Source organism: Schistocerca serialis, chromosome 1 (assembly GCF_023864345.2).
Source record: "Schistocerca serialis cubense isolate TAMUIC-IGC-003099 chromosome 1, iqSchSeri2.2, whole genome shotgun sequence".
Classification (NCBI taxonomy): domain Eukaryota; kingdom Metazoa; phylum Arthropoda; class Insecta; order Orthoptera; family Acrididae; genus Schistocerca; species Schistocerca serialis.
Window position 1 is genome coordinate 860,778,609 of NC_064638.1, and position 22,281 is coordinate 860,800,889.

At 44.3% G+C, this 22,281-nt stretch overlaps 1 protein-coding gene across 3 annotated transcripts in view; it reads right to left on the reverse strand.

Annotated features, from left to right (window-relative positions):
• The window catches only part of LOC126485469 (protein outspread), a 774,913-nt gene that overhangs the window by 162,500 nt on the left and 590,132 nt on the right, over positions 1-22,281 (reverse strand). For all 3 annotated transcript variants that reach the window (XM_050108877.1, XM_050108879.1, XM_050108878.1), the window contains exon 3: positions 2,616-2,681. In XM_050108877.1, the coding sequence (XP_049964834.1) occupies positions 2,616-2,681 (66 nt within the window). The remainder of the gene's footprint in view (positions 1-2,615; positions 2,682-22,281) is intronic.

Genomic DNA, 22,281 nt, shown 5'->3' on the forward strand with positions numbered 1-22,281 from the left:
CAACTTAAGACTTTAAAAACTTCAAAACTACAGTACATGTTAGCAAATGGTTTACAACAAGTGATAAGTCGAAGTTATTTTTACCTTGCAGGTACAGTGCACAATGTCTTGCATACGTGGTTACAACCATACCTCCATAAGGTGCGTCTGCACTGAAACCTAAGGACAAATCTCAGCGCGATATGTTTGCAATGGAAGTGTTGGTCAAGACTGACGGAAACAATGAGTTTTCGGAAAAGATTTGATTCTCCGATGAGGCAACGTTTCATGTATCCGCAAACTGAATAGTCATGACGTTTGTATATGGGGTTAACAGTATTCTCATGTTAAACGTAAAATGGAAAGAGACAGTTCAAAAGTCAATGCCTGGTGCGGATTGACGCACAATCGCATCATGGGTCCATTCTTTTCCTCAAGCCTGCAGTCAACGGTGACATTTATCTGGACATGTTACAAGATTTTGCTGTGCCACAACTGGAACACCTGAAACCTGGTATCGTATTCCAGCAATATGTGGCACCGCCCCACTGGTCCCTAAATGTCCGTCAATTTATAGATGGATAGTTTCCGGATTGGACGAGATGGTCCAATTCGATGGTCGCAACGATCCCCTGATCTCACACCACTAGACTTCTTCCTGTGGGGTTTTGTAAGGGATCTGGTGTACTGAACCAAGGTTAGAGACCTACAGGACTTTAATAACACATTTTCAATGCTTTTGAACATGCCATTTTGGACATCTTCAATCGCACGTGGAGAGACATGTAGTTCCGACTAAACGTTATCCATGCCACCAACGGTGCTCACATTTATGTGTATGAATGAGGAAGCAAAACTTCGTGAGTCATCTTATGACATGTTGAAAACCATTTGTTAATATTTAGTATATACTCATCACCCGAAACGTTATGACCACTGCCCATCGCGACGTTGGATGCCACCCCGTGTATTGCGGGCACTGATGCAATAACAAAAGTATGTCAATGGAGCAGACACGGAAGGGGGGATCACCCTAGCGAAGATAAGGACTACAAATGGGGAAATCCACTGAGATAAGCGATTTTGACAATGGGCAGATTATTATTACGCAGGGCCTGTGAACGAACATCTCGAAAACGACGAAGCTGGTCAAATGTACACGTGCTACTGTCGTGGGCTTTTACGGAAAGAGGTAGGAGGACAGTGAAAGTACCACTAGGCGCTAAATGGTTGGACGTCCACGACTCTTCATAGAACGTGGGGCTCGGAGGCTTGTCAGCTCTGTAATGTAGGATAGATGTTGATCTGTGGCATTTTTTCCGAAAGACAACAATTCTGGAGCACGCACAATTGTTTCGGAGCACACCGTTTATCGTACACTATTGAACATGGGCCTCCACATCAGACCATCCCCATGTGTTCACATGATGACCCAATGACACTGTCTGTGACGATTGCAACAGTCACGGGACTATTGGGATTCGACTATCGATCAATGGAAACGTACCGGGTCCTCGGATAACTCACATTTTTGCTGTAGTAGGTCGATAGCCGTCTCCACTACCGCCGTCATCAGAGTGAACGGCGGCTCGAAACGTGCTGCGCGCGCTGGTGGAAACAGTTTTATGCTATGGGAGACATTCTCCTGCGTCTGCATGGGACCTATGGTAGTAATCGAAGACACCACGCCGTCTGCGGACAACATGCATCCCTTCATGCTTGATGTCTTCCCCGACGGCGATGTCATCTTTTAGCAACATACTTGCCCGTTTCCCGGAACCAGAACCGTGCTACAATGGTATGAGAAGGTTACTGTGAGCTAACGTTGATGTCTCAACAACCAAATTCAGTGGCCCGTTATTTACGTGAATTACATGACCTACGCATAGACATCTAATGCCACATACCTCCACAAACCTACCAAGAAACTGTCGGATCACTGATACGCAGAATCACAGATGTATTTCGTTCCAAAGATGGACAAACAAGCTATTAAGCAGGTTGAAATAATTAAATCAAGACCCTAAGATGTCAACAGGCGTTGATATACAACGGGGACAGTTGAAGATGTGTGCCCCGAGCGGGACTCGAACCTGGGATCGCCTGCTTACATGGCAGACGCTCTATCCATCTGAGCCACCGAGGCCACAGAGAATAGTGCGGCTGCAGGGATTTATCTCTTGCACGCTCCCCATGAGACCCACATTCCCAACTTAATGTCTACACACTACATTCGTAGTGCCCCTACCCAATACGCTCATTACTCGCGGCAGAAAATCTCACCGAGTCCCGTAAGAGTTCGGGCAATGTGTGTGCATCCAGCACAGAACGAAGAGGTCAATGGCCGGTTAACCTTGACTATATGAAGATGGTATCTGCTCTTTCGGTCATATCCGAAAGAACAGATACCATCTTCATATACTATGCAGGTGGTCGTAATGTTTTGTCTCATCAGTGTAATTTTGAAGGTATTAAAGTCTTATGTTGGAAAGATAATTTAAGCGCACACTGTATATTATCTGTGTGCCAGTGGTAATTTCTAGTATCCACCACGGGCCTTCACAATCTTCATTTTGCACGCTTTACTTCCACAACGACTGTTCAGTAGCTGGTGTCTAGTGGTTGCTGGTACTCACGTGCTCGTCCACAGAGTAGCTGAGCTCCCCGTCGTCGTACAGCACGAACCAGCGGCGCTGCCATCTCTGCAACAAACAGATCCGTTATTTAGTCTCTGGATAACTCAATCAAACACTAATGAGTCAAGGCATGAGGTCCTACGACATTTTGAAATAACATAAAGCAGTTAGCCGAACGAATAAGAGGAGATTAGTGCTGGACGTCCCGTCGACAAAGAGGTCGTTAGTGACAGTGCACAAGCTCGGATTGAGGAAGGGCGGAGAAGAAAAGCGGCCATGCCCTTTCGAAGGAACCAACGCGGCATTTGCTTTAAGCGATTTAGGGAAATCATGGAAAACCTAAGTCAGGTTGGCCGGATGCGGGTTTGAACCGTCGCCTTTCCGAATGCCAACCGGACGAATACAACAGATTGTCACGCATATCAGCTCGTAAGACACACACAAATTAATTTCTGTGTGTGATTCTCTGACTTCATGAATTAAATAAGTCTACGGTTGTCTCCGTAACAGAGGCCACTGATACGCTCGTGCGGCGGTTCTACACTCAGAAGAAGCTGGTTCGAATCATAGTAACGGAAGAAATTTCCACTGATAGTATTTCATCCGGCAAGGAGGGTAGAGGTGGTGGCGTGAATTTCCCTAACATCGGACGTTGTGGCCAACGTCATGTAATGCATTTCAAACTTTCACACCGCCTCTCGTGGACTGTCAGCGTGTGCCCCGTGCTGGTACCGAGTTTCAGCCTCTCCCCTCTATAGTCGTCGTCGTCATTGTGATCAACAACACATATACCACTCTGCGCTATACACAAACTCATTACAGTCATCTGCTCTAGGCAGTTATACTACACACACCTGGGAAACAGGCCATCAGTGGCGCTAATAGAGAAGCCTCAGACGAGACTGTGAGGCGGGGGGAGTTCGTTGTCATCTGCACTGACTGCGCTCTCAGAGGAAGAAGAAGAAGAAGAAGAAGAAGAAGAAGAAGAAAACTCACAGTTGCCACTAGGAATTGTTTACCATGAAAATGTCTTTTCAGCGTGGTTTCATCTAAAGAGGGCTACTTTCAGAAAGTTAAAGCGTGGGACAATATTTTGGAAACGGGACCGTTTTAGTTCTAAGACAAGGAAAATTGGATACTACGGAATCCTAACGAATTCCATTATAATTACAACTTATTTTTAGTGTCATAGAAACCAATTAAAAATAAATTTTTGCTATAATCATAAAATGATTAAGATAACACTTTTTTTTTTCAAAATTCCACGGTTTCTCCACTCATGTTAGTGATGCAACTACTTGTACATCAAAGCCACCTGACCGTCGTTCAACATTACTTCAGTTACCGATAGCAATTTTTACGTATAATTGTACGTAGATGTCGTTAAATATGGGAAGCCCTCGACCATGGGTCACCAACCAAGCTATTACAAAGTCGCGAGTTGCCATAAAGTTGTTATTGTTTCATTAATTCGTCGAAGGCCTAATCCATCCAGATAGCTTTTGTTACGCGAGTTTAGGATCGAGCGAATTCTACAAACTACATAATTTATATGAAAGCTTTTTTTGTACGCATCCGAATACACTTTCGTTCTATTTGATGCTTTATCTATAGAGAACACAAAGAGTGACGACACACTTAACAGCACATACACAAGCAAGAGGTGAGGCCTGTCACGTACGTGCTTCGAGGCAGCATCTCTGTCGCGAGGTCACTGCATTAGCGTCCACAGACGAGCTCAGCTCTGAAACCTAGTCTTCGTTTTTTACATAAATATTGGAATACGAAACTCAATTTACAAAATGAAACCCAACATAGAGGACTTTTAGAAGTGTCATGTATATTCGTCATTTATAGTGTCACAAGTGTAAGTATCTACAAAAGGCCAAGTAAACACATTTTCTGTTTCCAACGATTTTTTTATGGTTCTCAGAAAATTTTTGTTTACATAATGAACCACATGACATAAATTGTTTCGAATTCCTCATTTCAGAATTTTGCGAAGGTAAGCTCTGTGCTTTTCCATTTGAGGCACTGTGAATCATAAGGCCCCCAAAGAACAGAAACAAAGTTTTGAGCAAAAGAAATGTTTATGAAAATCAGATTTATAAACAAACCACCACTCTCATAGGTGTGAACTGTTTTTTCTTAACCAAGTCTCAACATCCTATACTTCCTATGAAAAAATAATGTACCCACATGCTATGAAATATTAATATTAGAATTATATTTATTATTAATATTAATTCACAAAACTTCCATATGTAGGCCAGTGAAAATAGAGTCTTTTTACAGTTGTAAAATTTGTAATTAGTATTAAACAAGAATCAGAATGCAAATAACAGTTACTAAATGCTCCATATGTGCAATTATGACCTGCTCCAACATCTCATGGACTTCGTTATCGTCATTTCATTAAACACATTTTGTAGCTTTAAGTTCAGATAAAACTGCCGATTCACCTCCGATTATGAAGTATTACTGCTGCGATATGATGCAGACACTGAATTATGTAGTCAACCCCAGAGAACAATTGAGCAGCGCCGAGCAACAAAATTATGGTTTGTGCTTTTGGCCCATATCCGAGAAAATGGTTGGACAGTTTTTCGTGGATGTTCATATACAGTGTGGGGCTACAGATACAAGTAAGGCTGGTTCACCGAAAGATCACCAGATGTGTGCTTTAGGTCCTTACGTTTCTCAGGGCCTCAGCTGTTTTTTTAACCGTACGTACACCACAGATTGTTTTGTGCTAGGCTGCATCTGCACGAGCACTAAATTCCTATGTATAGCTGTCTTACACAATACTTCAGACCTAGTAAGATCAATATCAGCCGAACGGACTTAATGCAGTTCGTATTCTTTGTACAGACCTTTTCGATTTTTCGTTTATCACATTTCTCAGAAAGTTACCATTCGAACACGCATTCAACTACAAAAAGTAATGACCGCAATATATTTTTAAAACACGTGCCCATCAGACTGCTTCTCGCTTTATTTTGTGAAGTGTGGAAAGCGGAGTTTGCCGCCGCTTAGAGAAAGCCCGTAAAAACTGGAAACAAATATATAAGGCTGCAGCCCAATAGCTACGCGCGTTAGTGCGCCTCGTGATAAGAACGTTATTGCATCCGAAAGCCACTAAATTTTTCTCAGTAGCGGTGCCCACGTGAACAACGCAGCGAGGCTGCAAACCAGTAATTAGCGGGAATATAACGCACCGCAAAAGGTGGGCACCGGAACCGTAATGAAGAAGGGGAAAATCTCTATCTCCGTGGGCAGCTCCATAAATTCTGCGCGGCTTATTGACTGGATTTGGAGAAGCTCACGAGATCACTAGACTGCCTGCGTACGCCATAAATACTATCTCCCGCAGCAGCAACTTGTTACCTGCAAGCAGTCTCCCAGATAAAACGCCTCGTATTATTATAAATAGCTGCGCGAGTTTCGACAGCAGCTGTTGGTTCGGGAGAAGCTGTTCGGAAATTTTTGAATAATTATATATTCATCTTTATATGCGAAATTTCGTTATACGCATAAACTGTCATTTTCGTGTAGCTGTCTACGATCCTACCTAAAATGTTAATTTTTATTGTTTTATGCAATTTTCATTGTCTGGCAGTTGAAACTGAATTTTAAGAAACAGCGTTCATTTACAAAAAGTAAATACGTAGAACGCTTAAGTATGATAACTTTTGTGGAAATCATTAGATAATGAATGGAAGTAAAACGAACGACAAGATAGCTTTAATTGGTGGTTGCTTTATTGCGACAACCGGTTTCGCTTCACTAGAACAGCATCCTCAGGTGAACTACGTAAGAAGGAAACGACCCCATGTAACATATATGATCAAAATACTACGAGGGCTGTTCAATAAACAATGATCAGAATTTTTTTTGACAACATACCTTTACCCATCCTCATAATTTTGATGGTCGTTCTTAAAGTAGACTCCCATGAATGCGATGCACTTGTCCCAGCGTTTCTGTCAGTCTTCAAATATATGTTGGAAACCGTTTTTTGAGGACTATTTCAAAATCACCTCCACAGCCTTCACCACTGCTTCTGATGATTGATAATGCCGCCTACGAAGGCGTTTCTTCATGTTAGGGAGTAGAAAAAAGTCGCATTGGACTAAATCCGGACTACAGGGAGGGTGAGGGATGCACTTCACGTTGATTTTTGCAAGATATTCAGCAAAAACATTGGCAATGTGCGGCCGTGCATTATCGTGGTGCAGCATCCAGCCTACTTCACGGAAATGTAGTCTTTTGCGCCTGATATGGACTTGGAATGTTTTCAGGACATCCCTGTAGTATTGTCCAGTTGCTGACTTGTGTGCATGCTGATAAACCGTTCCATGAATATCAAAGAATGAGATGATCATAACCTTCCTAGCAGCAGCAAGCAGTTTTGCTTTTTTAGGGGTTGGTGATGAAGGAAATTTCCACACTGAGCTTTGCTGTTTGCTCTCAGGATCAAAATGATGTAGCCAAGTTTCATCAGCAGTGATTACCTTTGAAAAACTCCGAATCTTCGTCTAACATCAACTTTAACAGCATGCAGACCTGCACGCGAATGTCCTTTTGTTCGGGAATCAGCAGTCTTGGAACCCATCGCGCACAAACGCTTGTCATGTGTAATTTTTCTGTCACCGACGTGTGGGTGGCACCTGACGAAATGTTCAGTATTTCAGAAAGTGATCTTAAGGTAATTCGTCGATCCTCTCTTACAATGATGTTTTCTTCCGTAAGAGCAGTAACTGGAGCACCGAGTCCATCTTCCTTTGAAATTGATTGTCTCCCCTCTTTAAAAATTTTAAACCACCTTCGAGCTGTGCTGTAGGGAAGAACAGAATCTCCAAAGGCTTCCTCTACCATTGTATAGGCCTCAGCTGAAGATTTGTTGAGACGAAAGCAGCATTTCGAAGCCGCATATTGTTCCTCGCGTGTTACCTCCATCGCAGCGGTAGGCGATACTGAACATGTCTGACGTTGCCTGCCTCTCACGGGCGGGAACCAGGAGTCCCAACAATGACACTGTCCGCTCCTGGTAGCTGAGTGGTCAGCGCGACGGAATGTCAGATTCCCAGCTGTGTATGCTATTTTCTCCGTTCAGGGACTGGGTGTTGTGTTGTCCTTATCATCATCCTTTCATCCCCGTCGACCGAGCGAGGTGGCGCAGTGGTTAGCACACTGGACTCGCATTCGGGAGGACGACGGTTCAATCCCGTCTCCGGCCATCCTGATTTAGGTTTTCCGTGATTTCCCTAAATCGTTTCAGGCAAATGCCGGGATGGTTCCTTTGAAAGGGCACGACCGATTTCCTTCCCAGTCCTTCCCTAACCCGAGCTTGCGCTCCGTCTCTAATGACCTCGTTGTCGAAGGGACGTTAAACACTAACTACCACCACCACCATCATCATCCCCGTTGACACGCAAGTCGCCGACGTGGCGTCAACACGAAAGACTTGCACCAGGCGATCGGTCTACCAGACGGGAGGCACTAGCCACACGGCATTTCCATTTCCAACAATGAAACTACTACGGAGTGTTTGTTGTACACTAAGCTAACAGAATTTCATAAGATTCAATTTTAGCGCGAGAAATTATTACCATAAAAAATTATGATCGTACTTTATTGAACAGCCCTCGTATATCAACCTTTCACAAAAATTTTAAAAACTTTTAATTTTTCTGGAGAATTTTAAGAATTTTTGTACCTATTATGTGAAGCATTTAAACAGGCAGAAAACATCAAAATTAAAACATACAACAGCGTCACAAGAGCGCACCAAGACGCCCCGAAATTTACGTGTCAATAACGGCCAACATGTCACGGTTTTAATTTAAGGTCCTCCATTTCATGGTTCCACACGGATGCGCTTATCGGCTTGTTGCTCAATCAATCTCACGGTCAGGAAGGTGTGAAAAATCGGTGGGGGTGAAGTTGATTATTTAGCTCGCTGAATGCCCCAATTTTGATACTTCCTTATTATGTCTTTCGTTTTCAATGTTGTACTTAGATATGGTTTTTTTTAATCATTGTGTACCACAGCACTATTCGCCCCGATGTCCTGTTTTATATCTTTCAATGACGTCCTCTCTTTACGGATTTGATTTTTTAATACGAACGTTGGGGGCGTCTTGGTAACCTAGTGTGACACTGTTGTACGTTAATTTTTAATTTTGACTTTTGCAGTTATTTAAATACTTTATATAGGATCTATAAAAACATTTTAATTTTTTTCTTAGAAGCCTTGAAGAAATTAAAAATCTATTTGTTTTTAAAAAAAGATGCTTACAGTATTTTGATCATATGTTTTACATGGCATCCTTTTCTTCTTATGTAGTTAACCTGAGAACCTGATTTAATGTAGCGAAACCGATTGTGGCCATAAAGAAATCACCAATTACAGCTGTGTTACGGTTCATTCTACTTCCCACATTACTACGTTCTGTGTGACAAATGATTAGGATTACAAAACAGTACTATGCTCGCGCCACGAGTTCTCCGCTGTTAGAGGCGCGAGTGGCACGCTAAGAGCAAAGTGCCCTGTCTGCATGCGCAACACGTGCAGCGAAGTCCTACCGGCAATACATTAACCATATCACTGTAGTGTGATAAGCAGGCAACGCTCGTAGTTCGGGTTGTAACCTCTCCTGGCGCGCGTGCAGTTCATCGTACATGATACTGACAATATTCAGTATGTAGTGAAGCTCTCTTTTTCTACAATCACAGCCGTAAATGTCACGGCACGGAATCAATACGAGATGGATGTTCTTACTATGGAATGGTTGGTTGATTTGGGGGAGAAGACCTAACAGGTCATCGGTCCCATCGGACTAGGAAGGATTGACAAGGAAGTCGGCCGTGCCCTTTTAAAGGAACCACCCTCGCATTTGCTTGAAGCGATTTAGGGAAATCACAGAAAACCTGTATCATGATGACCGGAAGTGGGTTTGAACCGTCGTTCTTCCGAGTGAGAGTCCAAAATGCTAACCACTGCGCCACCCCGCTAGGTTTACTGTGGAATGTCCCAGTTTTTTTTTTTTCCAATGACTGCTGGAGGAACTTTATGAACTGAACCACATTCTAAAGAAAAGAGCCATTTCTAATAACTAAACAAATTGAATTAATATAAGGGGCGTTCAAAAAGTTCCCGTTCAAAGGCCGTACAGTCCAGAATCGGTATGCCCATTAGGCCCTGAGTATTGAGGTAATCGTCCCACCGACGCACCAGGTCGAAGATACCTGTTTGTTAAAACACCGTGTCCTGCTGCGTGAAGGTGTCGGTAATTTCCTGCTGCTCATCTTCGTTCGACAGCCCTCGTCGACTTATCGAGGTCTTTTGTAGGGGACCGAAGAGAGGGAATCGCAGGGGGTGAGTTCAGGACGACAGGGCGAGGGCTCTAGTGACTCCCACTTGAGGTGGCGTAACTTCTGCAATCCTTCAAGATCGACTGGCGTCTTGTGTCGATTCGCGACCAGCTCAGAACTCGACCCAACATTGTACAATGGCGGTTTTCGACAGACACGCTGCCCCATATGTGTTGTTCATCATCCGACGGATGTCTACCGCTGTTTGTCCTTCGGCAGCCAAGAAAAGGATAACAGCACGTTGGTCCAGTTTGAACGCATTTGGTAATAACGTCGCCATAGTTCACGTTTCCGCACGCACGTCGGAAAGACACGAGTGCCACACTGGTCCCTTTCCTACATGTTGGTGCTCACGTACCCGTATCCGAGTCGCGATACGTTGCCTGTACGCTGCAGCAACGCCCTCAGACGGAAACGTTTTGATCTCACCTTAAACTAGTGTTGTTCGTTAAGCACCATTATACTGCCTGAAAAAATTAACGAACTCATTCTTGGACCTGGGTGCTATACAGGGAGATTCAGTGATGTTGATACAAACTGTCAGGGATGAAGGAGAACGGTAAATGTATCAATTTGAGGTAAGGGACCCTGGTCCGCAAATGAACGAGTCGAAAGTTATAAGCGAAAATCGTTGTGATAGTGGATCTCTTCTGCTGCAAGATATTTGCTTTCCATATTTTGGGAGAAAGTAATATGGACCAATAGACGAGAAAAAATTGTCTTGTAAGCATGGGCTCTAAAATGCATTCCTGAAGGTTGGCTCTGTGCACTATGGGACTTAACATCTGAGGTCATCAGTCCCCTAGAACTTAGAACTACTTAAACCTAACTAACCTAAGGACATTACACTAATCCATGCCTGAGGCAGGATACGAACTTGCGACCGTAGTCGTCGCGCGGTTCCAGACTGAAGCGCCTAGAACCGCTCGGCCACACCGGCTGGCGCATTCCTTAAGGGTATGAAGATTTTCTGAGTACATGTTAGTCACATTAGCGAAGATGAAAAAGTGCTCATAGCTCTTAGGGTATGCATTTTAGAGACCATGTTTACTAGACTTTTTTGCTTCGAACGATCGCTCCTGTCAGTTCCCTGAATACTGATCATTCCTCCTGGGACATACTGCATTTGTTTAGACCACAAATTTAGAAGAAAAACAGAACTTATGCGACCTGAAAATAGCGGAGGACAAAACTTTAATGTAAGGTTGATTCTGTGTTCATAGCTGAACACAGGAAGACATCTATCACTGGAAAGAACATGCGTTATGCTCTTACACAGCGTAGTTTGCCACAGAAAAAGTCTTATTTCTCTAATACAGTAGCAGCACTGGGGGTCCGCAACGGTTTTTTTACCGTTAAGATTATAGGACAATGAAACTATGCAGAAGAAATAACCCATTGAATTAATCCCAATGGACAGCTTTCGTGGATTAATAGGAACCGAGGCTTAATTTAGACAACCTGGTAGAGCACTTGCCCGCGAAAGGCAAAGGTCCCGAGTTCGAGTCTCGGTCGGGCACACAGTTTTAATCTGCCAGGAAGTTTCCTATCAGCGCACACTCCGCTGCAGAGTGAAAATCTCATTCTGGAAACATCCCCCAGGCTGTGGCTAAGCCATGTCTCCGCAATATCCTTTCTTTCAGGAGTGCTAGTTCTGCAAGGTTCGCAGGAGAGCTTCTGTAAAGTTTGGAAGGTAGGAGACGAGGTACTGGCAGAAGTAAAGCTGTGAGTACCGGGCGTGAGTCGTGCTTCGGTAGCTCAGTTGGTAGAGCACTTGCCCGCGAAAGGCAAAGGTCCCGAGTTCGAGTCTCGGTCGGGCACACAGTTTTAATCTGCCAGGAAGTTTCGTTACATTTTATATCTTCTCTACTTCGACCATCATCAGCTATTTTGCTCCCCAAATAGCAAAACTCCTTTACTACTTCAAGCGTCTCATTTCGTAATCTAATTCATCAGCATCACCCGACTTAATTCGACTACATTCCATAATCCTCGTTTTGCTTTTGTTGTTGTTCATCTTATATCCTCCTTTCAAGACACTGTCCATTCCGTTCAACTGCTCTTCCAAGTCCTTTGCTGTCTCTGACAGAATTACAATGTCATCCGCGAACCCCAAAGTTTTTATTTCTTCTCCATGGATTTTAATGCCTACTCCGAACTTTTCTTTTGTTTCCTTTACTGCTTGCTCAATATACAGATTGAATAACATCGGGGATAGGCTACAACCCTGTCCCACTCCCTTCCCAACCACTGCTTCCCTTTCATGCCCCTCGACTCTTACAACTGCCATATGGTTTCTGTACAAATTGTAGGTTCATCAATAAGCAAATCACGATCACAGTGTTCGCACGGCACGTCACTGATAAAGAGTAATGCCGTACGGATAGTAACACGCCGCTATAAATGGAGCGGTATGTTTGTTTCGTGAATAACTGGGACCCAAGGAGCGATGCGCCGTACAGCTGTGGGTTTACCCCGCGACTGCAAGGATGGTGGAGCACGGTTCTCAGGCGGCGGCGGCGGCGGTGGCGGCCTCGCGGCGGGTAGCGCGCGGCGAAAGCAGGCGCGCTCTGCTCTTGTTACGGCCGCTATCGATACCTCGCGGCTCGGGTGACCCTTCTGGAATTACAGAGCCCTGCCGCCCGCGCTGTCCCTCACCCCAATTACGCGTTATTAACTTCGCCAGCAGTCTGCCGGTGATGAATTATAGCTGTCGTGTCCGTAACGTTACTTGCAACGAGAGGCTACATCCCGTTATTGACATATCGTCCAGTCACATTAATGTGACCGCATGTCAAAAGCCTGAATAACCACCTTTTACAGCACGGACCGCTGAGAGAGACGTGCACGAAGAGAGGTAACGAGGCTTTGAAATGTACCTACATGGACGCGGAGCCATGTCGACTCCAGCGCTTTGGCCAGCTGCACGGTTTCTCGGTGGAGGATCCAAGGCGCGTACAGTTTGACCGAGGTGGTCCACACAATCTCGACTGGGTTTAAATCGGGGGGGGGGGGGGGGGGGGGTCGGGAGGCCAGGGGGATTCAGCAAACTCATCTGGTGCTTCTATAATGAAATATCCACTCTACAGTGGAGTGTGCGCTGATATGAAACTTCCTGGCGTGAGTCGTGCTTGGGTAGCTCAGTTGGTAGAGCACTTGCCCGTGAAACGCAAAGGTCCCGAGTTCGAGTCTCGGTCCGGCACACAGTTTTAATCTGCCAGTAAGTATCATCTGGTGCTGTTCGAACCACGCACGAACACTGCGAGCTGTCTGACATGCTCCTGGTATATCGTGCCGAGAAAAAACAAAGTGCATGTACGTGGACGTGGACCCCAAGGACAGACACTTACTTGCGTTCATCCACTGTGCCTTCTAGAATGACAAGGTCACACAGAGAATGCCCCGGAAAACATTCCGCAGGCCTGTACTCTTCCGACAATTTTTGCAAAGTGTTAGCTTCCAGAAAATCATTACATCTTAATCAAAAAGTTTCAATTAAAGTGAGAGGAGAAAGTACAAACTGTATCGGACTAGGAAAAGGAGTAAGATACGGATGCTGTCTAACACCTACTCTTTTCAACCTCTACTTGAAAAATATGATTGACCAATGCTCATTAGATGACAAAGGCGTAGAAATTGGAGGAAGAAGAGTAGGGTGTTCGAGGTTTGCTGATGACATGGTCCTTCTAGCCACAGGGGAAAAAGAATTACAGGATTTGGTGGACACCATTGAAACTAACGGAAAAAAATATGGAATGAAAATTAACACAAATAAAACAAAAGTATTGGCACTAGGAGGAAACAAGGAGATAACAATTATGCTGAATGGAGAAATACTAAAAAAAGTGAAAAATTTTAAGTATCTTGGAAGCAGGATAGACACCGACTGGAAGTGCACCACATAAATTAAAACGAGGATAGGAATGGCAAAAGAGGCGTTTTATAAGAAAAGGAGAATTTTCTGCAGCGGTCTGGACAGAGAACTCGGGAAGAGACTCATAAAATGTCTTGTATGGAGTGTTGTTCTATATGGCGCTGAAACATGGACTATGAGGAAGAAAGGCAGAGAAAGGCTGGAGGCTTTTGAGATCTGGACATGGCTCGGGACGGAAAGAATAAGTTGGATGGACAGAGTAAAAAATGAAGAGGTACTGAGAAGAGTGGGAGAGAAAAGACAGTTACTAGATGTAATAAAGAGAAGAAAAAGAAATTGGATTGGGCATATATTAAGAAAGAATGACGGACTGATAAAAACAGTTTTAGAAGGTTATGTAGAAGGGAAAAGGAAGCGAGGAAGGAAGAGATTCCAGATACTGGATGACAAGATGGACGGTACAACATACAGCAGCCTTAAGAAGGAAACAATGGATCGCAGAAAATGGAGAGGCAAAGGACCTGTTAATATGCGCAGGATCGCTCATTGAACAGTCTTTGAGGAGACACTGTTGGTAGGCCCTTGGTTCAGCTGGGCTGTCAGTTGCACGTCTATTCGCCCGTACACATCTCAGCAGGGGTTGTTCACGTCTGTGATCTGTGGCCGATGCTGCACCACAGTTACTTCGGCGCCAGTTTTGGATAGCGCCATTTTGCCATGAGCGGTATACTTTAACCACGGCATCAGGCGAACAGTTTACAAATTTGTCGTTCCGGACGTCCTCCTACCCTTGACCCGAAAGCCAATGATCATGCCCTTTCGGAAGTCAGATAAATCGCTTCGTATCCGCAACACGACAACGACTGCACTGATTCACGCGTGCCCCGACAAGCATTACACAGTCACCACTGCTAGCACTATCACCCTATGAGTGGTTACTGCAAGTTGAGGTCGAACAAAAGCGGCTGTCAAATTAATGTGACTGGACGTGCGACGTGCAAAACTACGAGAGTCGTTCAATAAGTAATGTCCCTCATTTTTTTTTTTAAAAAAAGCCATTAATATACATAGAAAAACGTCCTTGTTGGTGCTTAAAAGAAAAAAAAAGTTCAAATGTGCGTGAAATCTTATGGGATTTAACTGCTAAGGTCATCAGTCCCTAAGCTTACACACTACTTAACCTAAATTATCCTAAGAACAAACACACACACACACACACACACACACACACACACACACACACACATGCCCGAGGGAGGACTCGAACGTCCGCCGGGACCAACCGCACAGTCCACGACTGCAGCGCCATCAGACCGCTCGGCTAATCCCGCTCGGCATGGTGCTTCATAGTTGATGTTTGTTCTGTGCTCCAGTGAAGTTTCGAACCGTTCTGGCGGACGGCAGAGTCATAGTACAGCTTCAAAATGGTGTCTACATACGCTACAAGCAGCGTGCTGTTATTGAATTTTTTTGTGCAGAAAAAGAAACCGTGGTGATCATCCATAAACGTTTGTGTGCAGTATATGGCGATGCTGCAGTTGATATGAGTTTGCGATGGGTAGAGAAAGTTACAACCTCAGGAAACGCAGAAACTGAGCTCCATGATCAGCCACGTTATGGACGTCTTGTCACAGCCACTGTTCCAGACGTGCTGAATCGTGCGGATGCCATTATTCGTGCCGACCGGTGCATCACAACTCGAGAATTGGCTCTACAGTTATCGGTCAGCATTGGAAGTGCGTCTGCAATGGTCGAGACTCTCGGATATTCAAAGAGGTGCTCACGATGGGTTCCACGAATGCTTACAGCGGTCCACAAGATTCAAAGAAAGGCCATTCCATCTTAATTGTTGGAGCGTTTTGAGACCGACGGAGAGGCCTTTCTGTCACATTTTGAAGATAACGAGAGTGTCAGTCATGCAGTGAAAACATGGCTGCACCTATAGGACAAGAGCTTTTAGCAGCAGGGAATATGTGCTCTTCCACAGCGTTGGTGTACGGCCACAGAACGTGACGTCGACTACGTAGAAAAATAGGACATGGACAAGAGACCTTGATGTATATTGTCACCAAATCCTGACCCTTAACAATAAATATCTTCTGAGGAAAAAAAGTGGGTCATTACTTTAGTGCACACTGTTTAATGCGTGGTCTTCTGGAGAACTTGCATACCTTGTTGGTTGTATGGGAAGGAAGAAAAACCAACAGCAGAAAGACGTGCTGTGATACTGCACCAAATGACTGAAATATGTCTCACTAAATCGCGTCAAACGAAAACGAAAAGTAAGTCCTTATTCAGAAATTACAGAATCTCTCGATGGCGTCAAGTATTTTCTCAACATCTGAATGACCATCACTATTTCTTTTAGTAGCTGATGGATTAGGCACATACGACGTCTTAGACGGTGACTGACTGGCACGCAGTTCAGTCAAGTGTCAACCATGGCTCGTACAACTTTCAGACGTGTATTTCAAAGTGATATGTATCATTGCCTGTGGTGCTACGAGCAATCAAATATTCAACTAGGGTTTCATCACTGTTGTGAGGTGTTGGGCACACTTAATCCCACAGGAAAGTGTTATGTTTCCCAGGGCATTTCGGATAACTTTTAAAAATAAGATCACTAAAACAACCTCCAGGTGTGAGGGAAGCAGGAAATCAGAAAGAATAGACATGAAACGGGTTTAAACGAACGCCGTGTACACGAGTGCATAGCTTATCAAATTCGAAAAAAGACGCATTAGATGTCTGTGGCTGAAGAGCGAAGATGTTCACCACTTTAGGGTTTTAACAGCTCCTTTACACATTTTACCTGTAATATCTTACAAGGCAGGATTGCACTGCTAATATTTGACTTCGTACGTCTTTAACAATGAGCTCGGAATTCGTTTTAAGATTCTGCCGCGCACTCACTACATCCAACAAAAATGAGTTATCTCGAACAATGACCACCTCTACGTCAGCCTCCATTGATTGCGGGAAAAAAACGCCGGTAACGTGAAACTCACGCTTTTCTCATTTGCCATCCTGAAAGTCATGGATCAAGTTAGTGTGTTGTCCCTTCTGACTTCTGAAAGGATTCTGTTCAGTGCCAGGCTCACCCATGTTGATGAAAATTTGATCATATGGGCGTGAGAAAAGGATATCTACGACTGGATTCAGGGCAAAGTGGTAAGGAGAACGCAGCATGCCATCTTGGAAGGACAGATGTGAAACTAACTTCAGTAGCGCGACAGGGAAATGTGTTGGAACTGTTGTTATGAGTGTTATATATTAATGACCTTCAGATAACATTAATAATAACTTCAAATTTTTCACAGATGACGCGGTTATATGTAATGCGCTACATTCTGAACTTAGCTGCATAAATTATCTGATGGTGTTAATGTTTCTACGTCGTTAAAAATACGGTACCTTGCTTTCAATGTTCAGAATCGATGTAAACTTCAGACACACAGGAAAGCTATTTCTAGGACTACAACGTCAAAGAGTCTCAAACGGAATCGTTCAACTCATAAAAAGACCTGAATAACAATTTGTAGAGATATGAAACGGAATGACCACACAGGCTCAGTCGTAGGTAAGGCAAGAGTCAGACTTTGGTTCATTGGTAAAATACTTGGGAAGTTGACTCAGTTTATAATGGAGACTGCTTAGAAAACAATAGAGTGAGTGTGACCCATCACAGAGTATTAATCACGTGTATGGGACCGATACCAAATAGAACTAACAGCAGATGTTGAACGAAAGCAAAGAAGGCCAACATGGATGTCCACCGGTTTGTGTGACTCATGGGAGAGCGTCACTGAGATGCTAATTAATTTGAAATGGCAGGCCACTAGAGATCGACGCCAACTTTCCCGCGAAAGCCTACTAACCAAGCTCCAAGAACCTTTATTAAGTGAGAAATCTAGAAATACACGGCAAGCTCCTTTCTATCGGAAAAGGTAAGATTAGATTAAACGAATTACAGGGCACACCCAGGCATTTCAGCAGTTATTCTTCTCGCGTACCACACGCGAATGGATCAGGAAGAAACCTTAATACGTGGCCAAATGGAACGTATCCCCACCATGGATTTCACATCGATTTGAGGAAGTGTACAGGAGGTGGAGAAAAATATGGTTCAAAATGGTTCAAATGGCTTTGAGCACTATGGGACTCAACTTCTGAGGTCATCAGTCCCCTAGAACTTAGAACTACTTAAACCTAACTAACCTAAGGACATCACACACACTCATGCCCGAGGCAGGATTCGAACCTGCGACCGTAGCGGTCTCGCGGTTCCAGACTGTAGCGCCTAGAACCGCACGGCGAGAAAAATATGGAAACACCAAAACGCGACTCATTACCACATCTAACAGTCCTTGTAGTCGTTTCTAACTGAATAAATACAGGTGCTGTATGGTCTTTAAGGGTACCTTATACCATTCTTCCTGCCAAATGATGGCAAATTTAGATAATGACAATGGAGGCAGATAGCGATCACGGTACTTTGTCTGCAAAGTAGACCCAAAAGGCTCAATGGTATTGGGCTCTGGTGACTGTGGTAACCAGTGGATATACGAATATTGATCCTCGTGCTCAAAAAACTGGTCCCGGGCGATGCGAGCCTGAGCTCGCTGGAAATGAGCGTTTGGCGTCATTGTCCTGGAGGCCCCTTCGGGGCAAGGTGAATAAACATAGTACCATGGGACGGACCTAATCAGCCAGAATGGTCACATAATTCTTGGCAATAATGCGCCCTTGAAGAGTAACCATGGGGCCCATGGAAAATCACATTACGGCTGCCCAAACCAACGGTGGACCTCCACCATGATTCACTCTTGCGCCGTAAACTTGGCATGAAGTCTGAAACAGTGTGGAACAAACTCACCCGACCAAATTACTTTCTTCCATTGTTCCACAGCCCACGTTTTGTGGCTTCTGTACCACGTTTTCCTATTATGTGGATTTGCATCAGTGACGAGTGGTTTTAGACATCCAGTTCGTCCTGCAGTTCCCTGGTTATCTAACTTTCTTCGTGTTGTTTTGGTGCTGACAGGGTTCGCGAGTGCGATATTCTGTTCTGTTAATTTCTGCAGCTGTTGTCCTCTTATTTTTCGTCATAATTCTCTTATATGAACGTCCGTTGCGATCACTCAACACACACTTTCGTCCGCGTTGTGACTGATGATTTTCCGCTTTCCCTGTAAGCGTTATAAATCTTGGATACTGTGCTTCTTTTAACACCAACACTTAGGCCACCTTAGTTACGGAAGCACCGACCGTACGTGCACCAACAAGTTGCCCACGTTCGAATTCACTTAGATCCGACATAATACAGTCACAACTCCGCACAGAACACTGTTCTGACCACGGTTAACACTTGCAACATACTGAGCACATTGCACAGGTGGCTTTTGTGTTCAAATACAACAGTCCAACCTGCTTGGCTAGCGTCTGCATTTATGTTCAAGCGTTCATTTCTCGCTGCATTTCGTCATTTTTTCCAATTGCTGTGGATATATTGTATTTTCTGTTGTTAAGGATATCCAAAGATCTATAGTTTTCTTCCTTCGAGTTACGCGTCGTCGATTTCGAACTGCACGTATTTCGCAAATGGAATACCGGGTTTCATCCTAGCGCCGCCACTTGCTTGGAGCACGTTGCCTCAGTCCCAGTAATTCTGAAGGCAGACGCCAGCGTGCTATTGTAGTAAGTATACAGTGGCCAAGCCGTCGATCGTGAAACACGGGGTTGCGGCAGCTCGCGGTGCGGCGTGCCGTCCTTGTACGCCTGGGTCAATGACGTCACACCCACAACGAGGCGAGTCGCTGGCTCGACCACAGCAGCTAGCCTGCGATTGCCGGACTGCCCAACGACACTGACATCCATCTTCCCTGCAACTTTGCGTGAGAGGAAAAACATTAGGCGCTATCTTTCACGAAGGACTCTACTCGCACTGTAGTCAAAGATCGGGCGTAAGGGAAGAAACACCTGACTACTTCGATGCTGCCGAAAACTAACAACTAAGCTGACACTCTATTATTCGACAAAGCGAAACGTAGACTCAGCCAAGGCTGGAGCAAACTTGGCCACGAGATAGGTACCGCCATGTTCCTGTTCAAATCAGCGCCCGTTGCTACCTCGCAAGGAAAACCGATCGCAGGCAAGGCCTTCTCGTCCAGTCGCGACAGCTTTCCGTTAAACATTTATTGCCGATGAGAAGAAGAAAGGAGTCATATTGCCGCCAGATGTGCGACTTTACGTGAAAGTGAAATGTTAAAGTTGAGAGAGCCAATGATGCTCAGATTATGGCAAGACGTAACTTCGCCAAAGGAGAAGCTAAGTGTAAACAGTACATACCTCATTGACGATGTAGGTAGATGTGTAATTAGGCAGCAATATCTGCGGTATTATGGGCAATACAAACGAAGACCAACTTTGCGAAAACTACACGCATTTGGTTCTACACAACTCGACTTCAAGACAAGCAAGCAAACTCTGGCAAAATCCGTTCTGTGTAAGAGATTTCGTTTCAAAAGGTGGCCAAATAAAAGAACAATCATGTGAGCAAAGGAGACGACATACATAACGCATGAAATTTTCAGTAGAAACTCGAGAATTAGAACTGAAGTGGCCAATGATTTATTCAGACGAAACGTGCATTCATACTCTTGTAAGAACTCTAGAACGTACCCTAGAGTGAACTCTAGGGTATAAACACAACGGTGATAACATCCTTTCCAGGGCTTCAGTTTTCTTTACAGGGTAATATTTACTAAGGTGACAATGTATGTATCTGCGGACTTTTAACACGCAGCACAAAAGACTACTTGTGACAGCAAGAAATCTCTCTCTCTCTCTCTCTCTCTCTCTCTCTCTCTCTCTCTCTCTCTCTCTCTCTCTCTCTCTCTTCCACGTCGACTACTTTGGGCTTTCGCCAGAATTCTGTGTACAGGGAATATGCGTGTTTTCCAATATTCCCCAGCTCAATGCAGCAATCAGTCCTATCAACCAACCTAATAATATATTTACAAGACGAACAAATTTATTTTTACTTATTTCAGGTTCGACTTTTGTCTCTTCTTCGTTGAGTCTCTTATGTATCTGTGCATGTATTATTGATCAGGAATTTTACAAGTGGCAACTTTCTCATGCGCTTAACCTCTGTTAACATTTGCATACAGGAAAAAATATCATCTTCGAATGTTGTGAAACTAGAAGATGCTAATCATATGCACTGTAGAATACAAACACTCTTAGTCGCAATATGGTGCTGCGCTGTTACTGCAAGCATTACGCCAGCACATTACTCGTAGCAGAAATAGAACGGGGGCGCAAGAGTAGCGTGACAAATGCTGCACTGCCGGCGGTTACGTCACAGACCGGAGCACGGCGGCGTGCTTCCGGGCGCATGCGCAGATAGCCTTGGCGCCAGCGTCCGCGGCTGGCAGGTGTCGTGACGTCACGTTCAGTGTGCCGCCGTAAACAGCCCGGCCTGCCTTACGTCAATCGGAACATCGATGTTGGGCATTATATCGCGCTGCTGTCCGTAAATACATTCTGCTACCTCTATTTTCGTATGTCTTGCACAAAAGAAAGAAAATTTAAGAACTAGAGACAATACGAAACATGAAATAGCCTACTGAATATTTTTAAGAAACCAACATGCAATAACCGGGATTCAGATCGTAGTATTTATCCCTTTGAGCCCCAAGGGTGTGACTCACTGATACATAGAAGCATCTCGTCAGTACATCTATTAATATACTCGAAACTTCGATATTGTTTGTTTGTTTGTCCACGAAAGGAGTTCTCAGCATCAGAGTTACACAGTTTTAAACGCCACACTAACTGGGAGCAGTGGCAGCAGTGGACGTTAGAGGAGCCTGTGGGAGAATAAAAGAAAGAGGAACGTGATGGAACACAAATAATGCACAGTGCGGGAAAGGAGGTGGCGTGACTCTCGGCGATACAGAAAGGTAAAAAAGGATAAAGAGTAGAAGATGGAAGCATTTCCGTTACTGTGTGAGTGAGAGATACTTGTCGTACTTGTTTTTAGGGTAAATGTTACACGGTTGAGAAAAGGAAGTGCTTCATTCTGTTATTAAATGCGACAGGGCGTTGATTTGTGCGTGAAGTGCAGGGCAACTTCTAGTTCCAACAGCAACAGAAAAGAAGTTCGTGAATGCTATTGTTTTACGGATAGGCGCAGGTAGAATACCAGATGACACCTTGCACTGTGCTATGATGAGATGACAGACACCTGTTCTCTCCAAAATAATTTCAGATTTAATAAGTCTAGCGTTTTATGTTTTAAACATGTTCCTGACGAGCTTATCACGTTCATTTGTGTTGTGTGATTCCAGGATTCAAATTTGTAGACTTACGAGCAGTATCACAACTTGTTTTGCTCCCAGATACCAATGA